Source organism: Leuresthes tenuis, unplaced genomic scaffold (genome assembly GCF_036924035.1).
Source record: "Leuresthes tenuis unplaced genomic scaffold, fLeuTen1.0.hap1 SCAF_1, whole genome shotgun sequence".
Taxonomy (NCBI): Eukaryota; Metazoa; Chordata; class Actinopteri; order Atheriniformes; family Atherinopsidae; genus Leuresthes; species Leuresthes tenuis.
Window position 1 is genome coordinate 30,730,071 of NW_027325355.1, and position 15,828 is coordinate 30,745,898.

Genomic DNA, 15,828 nt, shown 5'->3' on the forward strand with positions numbered 1-15,828 from the left:
CACAGATTTTAATTTGTTAATTCTACACAGCGTTCAGTCTAAAAAGGATCAGTTTTTGGTTCAGGTTAAAATCCGTTTTCACTATGCTGAGCCACAGTAGGAGGCAGAGTATATTTAAAGCTGTCTGTCAGCTGCCGCTAAACCGTGAAGGGAGGAGAATAACAATAAGATTCTTGGTAAATACTGGAATAATTAAAAGAATATAGAAAAGAAGAAATAAGAAGGAAAAAAGAAAGAGAAATTTAGTCCAGTAGATGGCGGCATAGGCAACACCAAGGATGTCAGCTGCCATTAAACATCAAAGAAGAAGAAGAAGCCGCTAAATCGTGCAGAGAAGAAGAAGTGTTGATAATGTAATGCTAACAATGGCAGCCTCACCGGAGCTCCAGATGGATCACCTCCCTTCAGACCCGCTGTTGCACATTTTGTCCTACCTGAGCTTCAGAGACCTGGTCCAGTATGTATTTGACACCAAGCTCAAACATACAGAGCTGTGGGGTAAAAAACTGCGATTGTTTTCCTCCACGCAGAGACGTAAACAAACTGCAAGAGGCGAGCAGCTGCAGGGCTAACAGACGTTCATTCCAAACGGCAGCAGCTCGTTAGCTTAGCATGTAGCTGCTGTTTTACTTGTACTTTCCCATAAAAGGAGGTGTTAAAAGTGAGTGTCAGCTGTTTACATCGGCTAATAATGAGAAAATAACGGAAAGTTGAGCTGTCATATAGCGCCGAGCTAACATGGCGACTTTAAAATGCTTGGAAACAAGATAAAGATCTTGTTTACGGTTAGCATCTTGCTAACAGCTGCGAGCAGTTTGTTCACGATTGTCAGTTAATTGTTTGAATGATTAATTACTTCGTGTAATGTCAAGTGTCGAGATTTCTAAAATTAAAACCATGGACATTTCCCATCATGGAGGTAAAATATTAGAATATTTCAAGTTTCTACATTAAGAAAGGAGGATGGTTTTGTTGTTTTCATGTGAATCCACAACAAGTCTGACAGTATTGACACAAAATGTAAATATGATCAGCAAAACGTTACCAAAGTACAGAATTATACGCACATATGTGGAAAAATACAGATTTTATCAGCTTTATGTAGTTAAAGTACACACAGACTGTAATTTTCCTGCATATAAATATAGGATTTCAATATTTCACTTTATTGTAGTAGAAGATCTTTAATCTGCTTTAATCGCATGCTTTGATTAGATTTGTGTAAAATGACTCAGGTTTTCGACTTTATATAGTAAAAGGAATGAGTGAACATGTACCGATTCCTGTTGTAAAACTATCCAAACAGTCAGTTTCATGCAGTAGAAATTTTAAGTAGCTCCATGTTGTAACAGCCTTTTAAAGAGTAACTCCGCCTCCTGCCTGTCTCTTCAGTTGCAGCTATGTCAGCAGGAGGCTCAACGACCTCTCCAAACACAACCCTCTGTGGAAATCCCTGTGCTGCAAACACTGGCTGCTGACAGAGTGAGTTCACTGCGACACGGGTAACATCACACCCTGACTCCACAATGGTCTAAACACTTCTTCGTGTGTGTGTATTCAGTGCTGACCGGCTGCAGAGCGGCCTGTCCTGGTACTGCCTGTTCAAGCAGTACTACTCGGACCTGGGTCGCTACATCCAGTACTATGCGGTGCTGAAGAGAGCCTGGGAGCAGCTGAAGAGCTTCCTGCAGCAGAGGTGTCCTCGCATGATCACATCGCTCAAAGGTCAGACAACACAGCTACACATCTTGTGTTTACACCCTGCAGTGCTGTTAGAAAAATTCTTTCAAAATTAGGCTCAGAGTCGCTGGAGACGATTAAAACAAAACATTTATTTCTTGCAAGAAAGAGACAAGTCGGCAAAACCTGTCAGGAAGCTGCTCAGAGTTGTCTGCTAACAAAATGGTGCTTCAGCTATTTATATTGTTTATGCTTGCTGATCACACAATGTTATGGGAAAAGACATTTCTCACCATTCATTATTATGGGAAGCCGAGTTCAGACAGTCAAAACACTTTTGCTTGCTACATAGTATTATGAGACCCAAAAGACAGGAGGAGCCCCCCCCCCATCACAGAAACTCTTATTCTTGCAGCTTTTCTCATAGTATAACTATATATATGGATACTTTTTAAGCCAACACAAACAGGATTCATGTCGTGTGCACCCCTGATGCTTCATGCGTTTGCTGTTCAGACGGAGTCACAGAGCTGGAGCTGAACAACGTTGAGGCTCAGATTGGCTGTAAGCTTCCAGACGACTACCGCTGCTCGTACCGCATCCACAACGGCCAGAAGCTGGTGATCCCAGGGTCGGTATCTGTCTGCTGGACGGTCCCACGCTGTCCCCCTCCTCCCCGACTGACCCGTCTGTCTCTCTGTCCTCAGGCTGATGGGCAGCATGTCCCTGTCCAACCACTACCGATCGGAGGTCCTGCTGGATGTGGAGACGGCAGCTGGAGGCTTCCAGCAGAGAAAGGGCATGAGACGCTGCCTCCCGCTCACCTTCTGCTTCCACACCGGCCTCAGCCAGTACATGGCTCTGGAGCCTGCCGAGGGACGCAGGATGTGCGAGAGCTTCTACCCCTGCCCCGTTCGTACACTTCCTGTCTACCTCGCCTTTCACAAGGCAATATGAGACTTAGAACACATTATTCTGAAAGTCTTCTGTCTCTGTCCCAGGATCAGACCGCTCAGGATCCTTCAGCCATCGACATGTTCATCACAGGTCTGTTGAATTTAAAAACAGCTGCTGCCATCATTTACCTGTGGTTGCGTTCAGGCTGTCTGTAGCGGGTAACCTTTGATTTATTGATTTATTTTTTACCTGTGATCACAAGACAAAAGCACACATTTACACTTGTCAGGAACATCTGGATTTCCATGTGCCGTAAACCGTGTCAGAGAAATTCTTCTTTAATATTTAACTCACAATCGGGAAAAAGAAAGTAAATCCTCTTTCATTTCTAAGATTTTACCACACAGAACACAACAAAGAAAAAATCATCTGGTCCACAGCAGGTGGAAGAATAAGACAAATGGAGCCTCAGGAACAAGAACATGTGACATTTTCCACTTTGTTCATTGAACAAACACTGTGACAAAATGCAGAGACGATGTGTGAAAAAGTATTTGCCCCCTTTCATGATTTCAAAACTGCTTTTTGTATTTACTCAGGTTATCTTTACGATCTGAAACATTTAAGTGTGACAAAAACTGAAGAAATCTGTAAGGTGACAAATACTTTTTCACAGCACAATAAATCCACCTTTACAGCTTCCACAGGAACTAAGAGTAGCAGCCAAACTAAGGGAACCCTTCCTGATTCCACAGTAAGAAGCAGCCAGGAGCTGCTGATCAATGCTCTGATTAACTGATCCTCAGTCAGTGTGAGCAGCTCTATAAAAGCAGGAGTTCTGTCAGTTTAACACGATGCCAAGGAGGAAAGACACCAGCAATGATCTCAGAGAAGCAGCTGCTGCTGCCCATCAGTCTGGGAAGGGTTATAAGGCCATTTCCAGACTATCTGGAGTCCATCATTCTACAGAGAGAAAGATTATTCACAAGTGGAAAACATTCAGGACAGCTGTCAATCTTCCCAGGAGTGGACGTCCCAGCAAGTTCACCCCAAGGGGAAAAAGCCCAGAGCTACATCTCAGACTCTACAGGCCTCAGTTAGCATGGTAAAGGTTAAAGGTCACCCCAAGGTGAAGAAGCCCAGAGCTACATCTCAGACTCTACAGGCCTCAGTTAGCATGGTAAAGGTTAAAGGTCACCCCAAGGTGAAGAAGCCCAGAGCTACATCTCAGACTCTACAGGCCTCAGTTAGCATGGTAAAGGTTAAAGGTCACCCCAAGGTGAAAAAGCCCAGAGCTACATCTCAGACTCTACAGGCCTCAGTTAGCATGCTAAAGGTTAAAGGTCACCCCAAGGTGAAAAAGCCCAGAGCTACATCTCAGACTCTACAGGCCTCAGTTAGCATGTTAAAGGTCAAAGGTCACCCCAAGGTGAAGAAGCCCAGAGCTACATCTTAGACTCTACAGGCCTCAGTTAGCATGTTAAAGGTTAAAGGTCATACATCTCAGACTCTACAGGCCTCAGTTAGCATGTTAAAGGTTAAAGGTCACCCCAAGGTGAAAAAGCCCAGAGCTACATCTCAGACTCTACAGGCCTCAGTTAGCATGTTAAAGGTCAAAGGTCACCCCAAGGTGAAAAAGCCCAGAGCTACATCTCAGACTCTACAGGCCTCAGTTAGCATGCTAAAGGTTAAAGGTCACCCCAAGGTGAAAAAGCCCAGAGCTACATCTCAGACTCTACAGGCCTCAGTTAGCATGCTAAAGGTTAAAGGTCACCCCAAGGTGAAAAAGCCCAGAGCTACATCTCAGACTCTACAGGCCTCAGTTAGCATGCTAAAGGTTAAAGGTCACCCCAAGGTGAAGAAGCCCAGAGCTACATCTCAGACTCTACAGGCCTCAGTTAGCATGTTAAAGGTTAAAGGTCACCCCAAGGTGAAAAAGCCCAGAGCTACATCTCAGACTCTACAGGCCTCAGTTAGCATGTTAAAGGTCAAAGGTCACCCCAAGGTGAAAAAGCCCAGAGCTACATCTCAGACTCTACAGGCCTCAGTTAGCATGCTAAAGGTTAAAGGTCACCCCAAGGTGAAAAAGCCCAGAGCTACATCTCAGACTCTACAGGCCTCAGTTAGCATGCTAAAGGTTAAAGGTCACCCCAAGGTGAAAAAGCCCAGAGCTACATCTCAGACTCTACAGGCCTCAGTTAGCATGCTAAAGGTTAAAGGTCACCCCAAGGTGAAGAAGCCCAGAGCTACATCTCAGACTCTACAGGCCTCAGTTAGCATGTTAAAGGTTAAAGGTCACCCCAAGGTGAAAAAGCCCAGAGCTACATCTCAGACTCTACAGGCCTCAGTTAGCATGCTAAAGGTTAAAGGTCACGGCAGCACAGTTAGAAAAAGACTGAACAAGGATGGCTTGTTTGGAAGGGCTGCAGGAGAAAGCCTCTTCTCTCTAAAAAGAACATGGCAGCACAGCTTAGGTTTGCAAAGCTGCATCTGAAGACTTCACTGGTTTGTTCTTCACTTTGTCTTTGTTAATGTGAGGTTATATTTCCCTCATTTTGTTTTGTTTTTATTACTTCGTACTGATGAACAAAACCCTCTAAATGAAAGATGGTTTTGGTAGATAGCTGTCGGCCTCATCCTTTTACAGGTGCTGCTTTTAAAAAGCCTCCAATGTGACGAAAGCTGCAGAAACCTTGGATATAACAGGTGAATTGTCTGGAGTTTTATGTTGAAACAAAGTGTTTTCTATGTTCAGGCTCTTGTTTCTTAGAGTGGTTCACAGCCTACGTCAACAACGTTGTTACAGGAGAATATCCAATCATCAGAGACCAGATCTTCAGGTAAATGAACATAAAACAAGTGAATCTGAAGACAGAACTTTAATATTTCTCACTCAGTTTTTGCCTTTTATCCACAAATTAAAATGGTATTGAGTAGATTTAATTTGGTTCTTATGTCTGTAGGTATGTGCATGAGAAAGGTTGCGTGGCAACCACAGATGACATCACCGTTTCTGTTTCTACCTCCTTCCTGCCGGAGCTGTCGTCCGTCCACCCGCCTCACTACTTCTTCACCTACCGCATCAGGTGGGTGTGGCTTTGTGCCGCTCGAACACGGCGTGTCGCTGCCGGCTTTTAACGTGTAAACGGTGCGTTTGCAGAATAGAGATGTCCAGCAGCGCCTCGCCTGAGGCCACCTGTCAGCTCGACAGCCGCTACTGGAAAATCACCACCTCTGATGGCAACGTGGAGGAGGTTCAGGGGCCTGGCGTGGTCGGTATGTCACCCACGCCACGTGACCACATGTGCAGCTCTGATTGGCTTAGGACAGCTGCTGAAAATAAATCTTTCTGTGCAGGAGAGTTTCCCGTCATGACGCCTGGAAAAGTGCACGAGTACGCCAGCTGCACCACCTTTTCCACCCCGTCAGAGTACATGGAGGGTCACTACACCTTCCACAGATTGGGTGACTGCGTCTTACTTTCAAGCAGCGCACACACACACACTGTTGGGTTCCCGTTCTGATGCTTTCTCTTCTTGTAGCCAACAAAGAAGAAGTTTTCCAGGTGGCCATCCCTCGCTTTCACATGGTCTGCCCCCCCTACAGAGAGCCATCAGGTCAAATGGTAAAATGCATACTTCAGACATGACGTTGAATGTTTTCAGAGGCTCTTTGTCATCACGCTACAGCCACATTTGACGCACCAGCAGGACATTTATTAATATTTATCATGCATGCATTTCAGTTACGGTGCACAGCTGATCCGATCTCCATCTGCGACATCTTTGTAGGTCGTTAAGCAGCTCTTCCTCTTTCAAAGAATACAATCAACCTCACAAAAAATAAAAATGACAAGCGGCCAGGGATGAAAAAGAGACCCAAAACAGCTTTTGAGGTGTGAAACAAAAAGACTAAAGAGATGGAACATGAAAAACCATTTAAAAGAGGCACAAACGGATCAAATTATGAGCAGCAGACAGAAAGAGATGCAAACAGAAGAGACAAAATTACCTCCAACTCACAAACTCGCTGCAAAAAGGCACAAGTACACAAGAAGATGCACAACTATAAAGAGCTCAAAGGAATAGAAACTAATTCCAATGAGAACGATCCCAGAATGACTTCAAAAGAGAGAGCAAAGGGACTCTGGACCACTTCAGAGAAGCCTTTCTGTACATGCTGCCTGTGAGCTCATTACATTGTGCAGATCTGCTGAAACAAACGCAGCTAACTCATTTTAGGAATCAAGAAAACCCGCAAGACCAACGAAATTCTGCAGAAAGTCACAAACTGTCAGCGGCTACTTTACCAGCAATGCAGGCGGGTTCTGTTTCTTCCTCCTTCTGCTCAGAAAAGACCTTTAAAAACAGCAACCATTCATTTTACTATGTGATGTTAGATATTTAAGATTTTAACCCAAAAACAACCTCTGTTCGTGTTTTCAGTCTTTCTTTTTACGCTTTTCATGTCTCATTGTTCTCGACAGTTCAGGACCACGGAGAGCGCACCGCAGTCTGGTGATTATGGCGTCATGAAAGCCGAACGCCAGCCTCGCCAGAACACTCAGAAAAACATCTAATAAAACATGAAGGGCTGCGTTTGAGGCTCAGTCTCATTTGTTAGAGGCTTCAGAAAAATGAAGTGCTCCTTTTCATCAGGTCGTCTTGACAACCGGTTTGATCTGACAACGTCTTTATTTGGCGCTCCGAAGATGCACAAAAAGACGAGATGTATTAGATAAGTTATCCCAAATGACCACTCAGCTGTTTGTTCCCACAGGCAGGAGTCGCATCTTTCAGCTCAACTCAAACATTTGACCTTGAATGTAGCATCAAGGGTGGTCTCAGAATGTCCTCTCTGGGGCTCCGTACTCTTTTCTCAACAACCGACCTCAAAATCTGAAAAGAACTCTTTAAAATTCTCTTGGATCATAATGAAAATGTCTTTTCTTTCCATTTCTCTGCAGCAGAAGACCTCGACCAGCTACACGTCGAGCTTCGACGATGACGAGGACTTCTACTACGAAGATGATGACGACAACGGAGACGACTTTGGCAACCTGCGAGGAATCAACATGGCTGCCTTGGAGGGGGCGCGGTGCCCTCGACACATCTGAGCTGGTGACGTGTTGTCAGGAAGCGGGGGATTATGGGACGGCAGCATCAACCAGAGCCATACAGAGACTTCCAGCTGCCAAGCTAAACCTGATGAGGTGCAGTGTTCTAGAAAAGATTTTCTGTTTGCTAAACTTTGTCACAACACTGATGGATAAACTCGGACGAGGTGGATCTCTGCCGCAGAGATTCTGCTAAACGGCCAACAATGACTTCCAGATTACATGTAGAACAAGTCGACTTGGCGTTTGAAATTGAGAGCGAAGTTTTCTGTGAAAAGTTGCTCATCTTTTTCCACTGCGGGAGCCAAAAGCTGCTGATTTACCTGCAGCCTCAGGACACGATGCAGTTCGGAAAAATGAGGTTTCACTTTAGGTGCAAGATCCAAAAAAGGATCTTCTGCTTTGGCCTCATCATGCTCCTGGTGCAGAAGCCTATATGTGTGTGTGGCGTTAAAAAGTAAGTACGTGTGTGGCTTGAAGGCTGTTTTCTTTTCTTTTACAGCTTAGCTGCAAATCTTATGTTCAATAAAACATTAAAAATCTGTTTCTGAGCCCAAAGTGACGTCGAATAAAGAGACTCGGAGCACGGTGGGACACATTTGGACTTTGTTTTCCTTTAAATAAGCGTTGATCTAATCTGGCTCCACACAAGCAGCTGGACTTCTGCTCGGATGGCTTTTTCTCACTGGTCTCACCTAAAGATAAGAAAAGGATTCAGTGTGCAGCCGAGTCGGAACAAACCGGACATGTGGTTCCTAATGAGCCGAGTGTTTCACCCCAGCTGTGCACGTTTCTGAACATCCATACAGATGTTTTAATGCAAGAGTACAACGAGCATTAAAAGTCCTCTCAGAACATCCGTTACTGATGTCAGAACTTAAAGATAAAGTGCATCTCTTCAGCAACACGTCAGAGGAAGCGACGTCACTTTGGGATTCAACATCTCGTACAGATGAAGGCGGTGGAAAAAGTGCAGGTTATAGCTGTGGTTTTCTTTATATTAATCCAAAATAAAATGTGCTTATGGAGAACAACGCCGGGGTTTGTTTTTGTTAAAGTGTGCGTTTGGATCATGGATCGGAAAGAGTTTCTGGATTTCTCTGGATGCTCGGTGGTCTTTGAATGAAATAAATAAAGACTCAGCATGTGGTTTTCCATTTTTTCCTCTCCAGCTCAGATGCATCCCGTCGGCATCTCAGTGTAACCAGGACTGGAGCTTTTTTCAGACTAAAGCATCAGAATTTTATTTCTGAGCTTTTCCTGCTGTTTAACAGACTGAAACCATCAAGCCAAAAAATGTCAAAAGAAATCCCTTTTATTTCGGATTAGTGAAGCAGAAATGTAGTCATTTAAAAGCAAACTGCAGCCTAAATAAGTGCAGGAAATGTAAAATGACTCCTCAGTCCTTTCAGTCGTCTTCGTCATCCTCCTCCTCCTCCTCCCTCAACCTCCCTGAGCTCCTTCGCTTCCTCGCCCCTCTCGTCTCCTTCCTCTCTTCTGTCTCCTCTTCCTCCTCCTCCTCCTCCTCCCTTACTTCTGCTCCTCCTCCTGCTTCACCTCCCTCCTCCTCCCGGGCATTGCAGCGGCTGCAGTGCCTCCTGAAGCCTCCCAGGAACTCGGAGCGGAAGCAGCAGAAGGGGCAGGCGTAGCGTCCGGGCCGGTGAGCCACCCTGACGTGCTGCTGCAGCCGGCTGGGCAGGAAGAAGCTGCGGCCGCACTCCTTGCAGCTGTACCGCCGCTCCACGTCGTGGCAGCGCACCACGTGGCTGATGGCGAAGCCTGCAGAGGCACACAGGTGGAGACACGCCCACTCAGAACACCTGCAGCCATGCTGGAGACGGTGAAGATCATTGTCCTTCGCGGCTACAAGCTACCGATCACTGAAACTGACGAGCTCTTTATTCTGTGACGTGTCAGAACTGTAAAAATGTATGAGAGGGGAAATACCTTTCAGTTTGGTCTTCCAGCCGCAGATGAGGCAGACGAAGCGGCTGGAGATGAAGCCCACCACCTTGGCCGTGGCCTCCACCTCCTCCTTCAGCATCTCCTCGCTCAGCCCGGCCCCCTCGTCGTCCTCCGCACTGCCGCCCTGCATCTGGTTGGGTGCAGCGGCCTCCCGTTTTATGGCCTGGGCGGCGTACGCTTTGGGGAGGTCGTGCTTGCGCACCACGTGGTTGACACTCACGACTTTGTGCTTGTGCTTCCAGCCGCAGATCAGGCAGCGATAGCCGCCGCCGTCGAGCATTAGCACGTTTTTCACCCCTTCGTTTTCAGATTTAACCGACTCTGGCCCCTCGCCTTGCTCCTCCTCCTCGGCCTCACTGCTCCTCTTTCTTTCAGGAGCAACTTTCCCTCCCTCCTCTTCTTCCTCCCCCTTTTCACTCCCATCATCCCCGCCTTGGCCTTCACCTCCTCCTCCACCCTCCCTCTCGTCCACGCAGTGTTTGGTGATGATGTGCTTGTAGAGCTTGGTGAAGTCTCGGCTGGTGTAGAAGCAGTCGCAGCAGTGGAACAGCCGGCCGCTGATCTGGTACATCAAGATGTTGCCAAGGCGACCAACGACAACACTGGCCAGGCAGGTTGGGTGAGACGCCGCCATGTGTGACAGCTGATGAGCGTGACTCTTGGAGAAATGGCCACAGTGAGGACACTGAAGGTGAGCTGCAACCCCGCCGCCCACCTCACCTCGGCTCTGTATGATGACAGACATCCTGTGAAAAGGATTCAACATCAACAGCGTTATTCATTCAGGCTCAAACATTTAGTTTATTTTAACCTGTAAACATTTAATTTCTTAAGGACATCACTTTCAGATCCTGTTCATCTGCTGTAGATAGTTTTTTAGGCCTGACACTTCTTCTTTTGTCCTCCACTTGTCCAGTTTCCTCAAATGTTTTAAGGACACACTGCACACCATGCTGAGATATGCCAAGTTTTCAGCTAATAGCTCTTTGGGAATCACCTTGTTGTTGCAGAAATCCTATTTTCTGTCTGTCAAACTGTGTTTTCTTTGCTGTTTTTCATAGATGCAGCTAAAGAAATGGGAACAAATGATGTGTCTTTGTGACAAAGTGCCTAAAGATCCAGTTTAAAATGGCTTCTTTGCTAAGTTGTCTGTTCTGTGTCGACACAACACTGGTTCATCCCTTGAGTTAGGAGCCTTTTTTCTGCCTGAATGGTTCATAGCTCAGAGTTAAGTGGCTGAACAAAGAAAAAACAGTGAAAATGTTCAGGTACAAGGACTGTAAATGAGGGAAAAAGCAGAAAATGTCCAAAGAAAACTGTGAAAGAGCTTCAGAAAGCTGCAGAACTGTTCATCAGGACACTTTAAGGATTACATAAAGTCTGGTATGATGATATCAAAGCATCACTGTGGGTTATTCTGTTCCTGTTTCTTTATTTTCTGGATCATGAAATTATTCCAGAATAGGAAAAAAACAACAGTACAAACAGTATCTTGATGCATACTTGTGATTAAGAGACTAATTTAATGCCACATTTTACTGTGCAGGTTTTATGTTCTCCTGCAAACGTTTATCAATGACTTATTGAAAAAAACGGATAAAAACCCAGCAATTTAAGATTCTCGTCGGCTATTTCAACCACTTTTCAATAAGAAACACCTGACATTGTTAGTTTTGAGCTCGTAAAAATCAGGCTTTTCTGTTTTCTGACTTTATGATATAAACAAAGGCAATTTTCCACTATTCTTCGAACTACCAACGATTAATTAGTCAGCATCATGTTAAAATAATCATTAATTATCTTATTAGGAAGTAGAAGACAAATGAAAAGTGGAAACGTTAAAGGTATGCGAGTTATCTCCTCAGTAATGTTACTCCTCTCCATGTTATTCCCGGTTTGTCCCGGGAGTAACGGTACTAATTGACCGCAGCTAACATGCTAACGAGCTTAGATAAAACTCAACCTTTAAACAGCTTTTACACCCACCTGCCTACACCACCACCTCTGTTTACCTACACGGAGGCTTCTCAGTCTGAACTGACCGGAAAACCACCCAGGGAAATAATCTGAATCCTTTTAAACTTCCATGTTTTACCCCCACTGGGAGGCATGCGTTCATTTCCGTGTTTACCTCCAGCGCAGCCAATCGGCTGTCTGAGCCATCCTGGCTAAACCAATAACACTCGTCCTTCAATCAAGCTCTCGCGTGGAGTTTAATTATCGCGAGATCTTCTTCTTTCTATCAGGCAAAGCGTTATTTATTCTACTTACAGTAAATAGCCATTTCATTGAAATATAAAGTAATCCAATTTATAAAGAAAAACAAATAAAATAAATAAAAAAAGACATTTGGATGGTGCAGACATTTTAAAGCAGCTGATTGGTTTGTTTCCGGCTGCACAGTAACTGGGTCACTGAACACACGGGGGTGATTAATAAAGCTATTTCTGTAAACAAACACCAGCTAATAGACATCACTATATCTCCCGCTCTAACAGGTCTGGGACCTCTGATCCACCAGGCACAACAAGCTCTTTTAACTTCTAACCAGAAATTCTTTATTTGAACATGTGACATGATCAGATAAGGCTGTGGGCCTCCCATCAGTTCTGATTCTTCACTGTAGTTGGATGTGTTAGAGATGATAATGGAAGTAGCAGGAAGCCAGTAGGCTTTTAGGGGCAAAGGTGTTACAGGACTCATGTTTTATGGTTGCAACTTCTCACAATAAATTAGTTTAAATGTTTCAGAAAAAGACTGTGATTTAAGAATTGTTTTAACATTTATTCTAACCAGGAAAAAAACTTTTAACATTTAAAATCTAAAAAAAATAAAATCGCACACTGAACACAACATAATAAATACGTGTAGATATCACGATAAAAACAAAAGTTAATCACTGCACAACTTTTACAACCAGACATATCTGCTTCCAATCTGTTTAAAATTTGATTACATTTGTTTAGTGAAACCAGCTCCTTCAGATTCATTTGAATCTATAATTTATTCCAAGCAGCAGGAGCAGTTTGTTGAGCTTCAGTACCGTAGATCAGTTGGGAGCAGACCTATTATAGCATTATGAACTAGAATATACTGACGTTTGAGTCTTTCTTTCACCAGTTACTGGAATCCTGAAGTAGGATTCGGAGACGGACTCGATCTCGTTGCCCTGAAAGGTGAAAACAGGTGGAAGATGAGTTTAGTTGGCTTTAAAAACAAGCTTTAATCCACAGAGTCTGCTGGACTGAGAGCCCGATCAGGAGTAGATGCAGAGTTGTTTCTATGATGCATAGAAGAATAATTACAAGCATTTCATAGGTTTCAAAGGCTTTTATTGACAATTACATCAAGTTTATTCAAAGAGTCGATCTTTTTCAGTGTTGCGCTGCTTTTATAGCAATCAAATTCTGACTGATGGCAGCAAATTGTTGCATAATCAATGCTTTTTGACCAAAGTTTGTGTTTGTCCACCCAACTCTTGAGGACTGATCCCAGGTTCTGACATGTTTTGTTCCCCATGCTGTTCCATCATGTTGGAAAAGACGTTGTTCTTCACCAAACTCTTCGCGGCTCTGAGGATGTTTTGGTACCATTCGTTATTCACGGCTGTGTTCTTCGGCAACACTCTTGGATGAGAAGCAACGGCACACATGAACGTTCTCAGGATCCTTTACTGTTGTCATGATTTCTTTCTCTGGACAGTCGTTTTTTCGGATGCCCCCAAACAATCGGAAAATGGTTTCATCAGAGAAAATGATGACTTTCCCAGTCCCTGTGCTTTCAGCAGAAAATCAGTCTGTCCGAGATGTTCTTCTTGGAGAAAAGTGGCTTCTTTGCTGCCCTTCTTGACACCACCATTCTGTACTGGGAGTGGCCCAATCCCACGGCTGAAACGCCTGCAGGAGACGGTCCTGGTGCTTGCTGGACCTTTATGCTTAAATCCAATTTACAGCTCATGTGCGATTATTTAATTTTTTTTGTTATTGGCCTGTTTTTAATGTGAGCAAAATCAGACTTCAGTTTGAACGGTTCAACGTACAGAACCGACCCGCACAAGCTCAAAACAACAAAGACAGGAGGCCCAAATCAGAAATCAGGAGCTGGCATCTATTCACACGCCTGTGCTCTCCCCTTGGTGTTTAGAAAAGACAGATGTGGTCACTTCCGTCTGCGCAGAATTGGGACAAATGTCGATCAGAAGTTGCCTGAATTCCGATTTGACCGTTCAGACTGAGGTCCAATCTGTATCCTATTATGACCACATGTTGAAGTGGCCCACATTGAGCTGTTCACACTGCCATGAAAATATCACAGAGGGATCTCCAGCCTGGTCTTTGTGAACAACAGGATCACTGAGATGATGTCAGCAGGTCCTTTTCTTAGGGATCAAATTCATTTTCATGGCAAAAAAGGGACTGAATCTGATCACTCTGCATTAAATTCTGGAGTTTATGCAAAACACCATCAAGAAAACTGAAGTAGCAAACTGTGAGAATTCATATTTTTGGCCAGGACTGTTGTACATTCATCTATATATATATATATATATAAACGTGTGGTTCATAAAAGCACGGAAACATTCAGAAAATCAGACAAACCGATTCTGATGTGGAGCTCTGTGAGCAGGGAGAGGCTGGTCCTTCTGGGAGGAGGAGGGAGGGAGACGCACCGAGAGGCAGGACTCTGAGTTTGAATTTGTGTTTTCCGTCACAATTTGCTCGGGTTCACACACTTTTCAGTGCGTATACATATCAAGGGACACTGGGCGAGCGAGGTCAACATGCTCTGCTTTAAAGGTGAGAGAACAAGTCTTTTTGCTGCACACACTGCTCTCCACAGCCTTTCTGGTGTGTGTGTGGGGGGGGCGCACAGAGACAGATTAATGGGGGGAATAAGGTGCTGTGTTTTCCAGATTACAGCTGATGCGGTCCTTTGTGTGACAGTTACTATGGTTACTGTGCTTCTTGTAATATTGTGCTGAAACTGAGGCTCGTGGCGAACGTTGTGGGTCAGGAGACATGCATTCTTGACTTTGTGTTGATATGTGTGTGTGTGTTAATGACTGCTGGCCTGTCGAGGCAGGCTGAAACATCCCATTCAGCCTCCAAAACACAGCTGTTCTGCCTCTGTAACACAGCGTAGACGTGGCTGCTGCAGGTTCCTGTCAGGTTCTGGAAGTCTTACAGTTAGATTAGAAACTGAGTCCGGGTAGCATTTCTTTTTGTTCCATCCTGCAGCTCATTGTGGTTTATCTGTGTCTTTTCTGTTGGCTGGAGGTCATTTGATATTTCATCTAGGTTGTTTTGCATTAGTTTGTTGTTAATTTCTTTGAAAGGGTTGTTTCTGATTTTTCTTTTTGGCCCTTTGGCGTGTTGTGCTTTCACTTTGTTTCCTTGTGGCACACTTCTGTACGCATGTCCTTGCAGGTCATTTGTGAATATCTTTGTGGTGATTTTGGGTCTAATTGTAGCTGTTTTATGTCTCTTATAAGTAATTTTCCATCCTTTTGTTCAGTTAAAGCAACACCAGAGAAGTATGTGAACCCTAAACGATGTGTTTCTGACTTGTTTTGAGGCACACTGACTGGTTCTGCTCGTTTCTCAGCCTGAATGGTGAGCAAATTATCACATTTTTATATCTCTGAAGCTGTGGCTCCATTCTCCCTTTGTGGTCATTTTAATTTCGTTGTGTCCATTTGGCTCTTATCTGCATTTGTGGTGCGTATGTTTGTGTTGTTATTGTTGTTTTCTGTGGTAATATTTGTGATGTTTTGTGTCATTTTGCATATCTTTGAAGTCATTTTAGTCTAACTGCATTAGCTGTGTCTCTCTTTGAGGTCGTGTTGTATTGCCTTTTTGTTTTTTTCTTTCCAAAGAAGACCCACTTCCTCTGAGAGTAGAAAAAAATCCTGGTAATCAAAGAACACATTGGAATCATCATAACAACAGACACAGAGATCATTAGTCGAGATAATGCAAGTTAGACACAATCTACACTACGACACCAGTGCCTCAGAGTCTAATGTCTCATCCTGCAGAGTGTTGGCAGACATACGAACAGCGGATATTTACAACACATTTTCCTGCTGAACCTCCTTCAGTAACTGTCATAAACGTAGACAAGAGGGGATGTGAAGTGGAGGCACAACAAAAAAAACATGGAAGACGCCA

General features: G+C 44.3%; 2 protein-coding genes across 2 annotated transcripts; one reads left to right on the forward strand and one right to left on the reverse strand.

The window, feature by feature from the left end:
• The first annotated feature begins 322 nt into the window (after positions 1-322).
• On the forward strand, positions 323-8,746 carry fbxo3 (F-box protein 3). The gene is made up of 12 exons (XM_072379137.1): positions 323-457; positions 1,393-1,482; positions 1,562-1,725; positions 2,197-2,311; positions 2,388-2,592; positions 2,682-2,727; positions 5,333-5,417; positions 5,541-5,663; positions 5,738-5,853; positions 5,935-6,042; positions 6,120-6,202; positions 7,544-8,746. The coding sequence occupies exons 1-12, from the start codon at positions 357-359 to the stop codon at positions 7,691-7,693; spliced, it is 1,386 nt and encodes a 461-aa protein (XP_072235238.1). The 5' UTR covers positions 323-356; the 3' UTR covers positions 7,694-8,746.
• Positions 8,747-9,009: 263 nt separating this feature from the next.
• On the reverse strand, positions 9,010-11,788 carry LOC140293994 (uncharacterized). Its single transcript, XM_072379569.1, has 3 exons — positions 11,645-11,788; positions 9,641-10,404; positions 9,010-9,472 (listed from the first exon to the last, which is right to left on the reverse strand). Exons 2-3 carry the CDS (start codon positions 10,401-10,403, stop codon positions 9,102-9,104), a joined length of 1,134 nt encoding a protein of 377 aa, XP_072235670.1. The 5' UTR covers position 10,404; positions 11,645-11,788; the 3' UTR covers positions 9,010-9,101.
• Between the last annotated feature and the right edge of the window lie 4,040 nt (positions 11,789-15,828).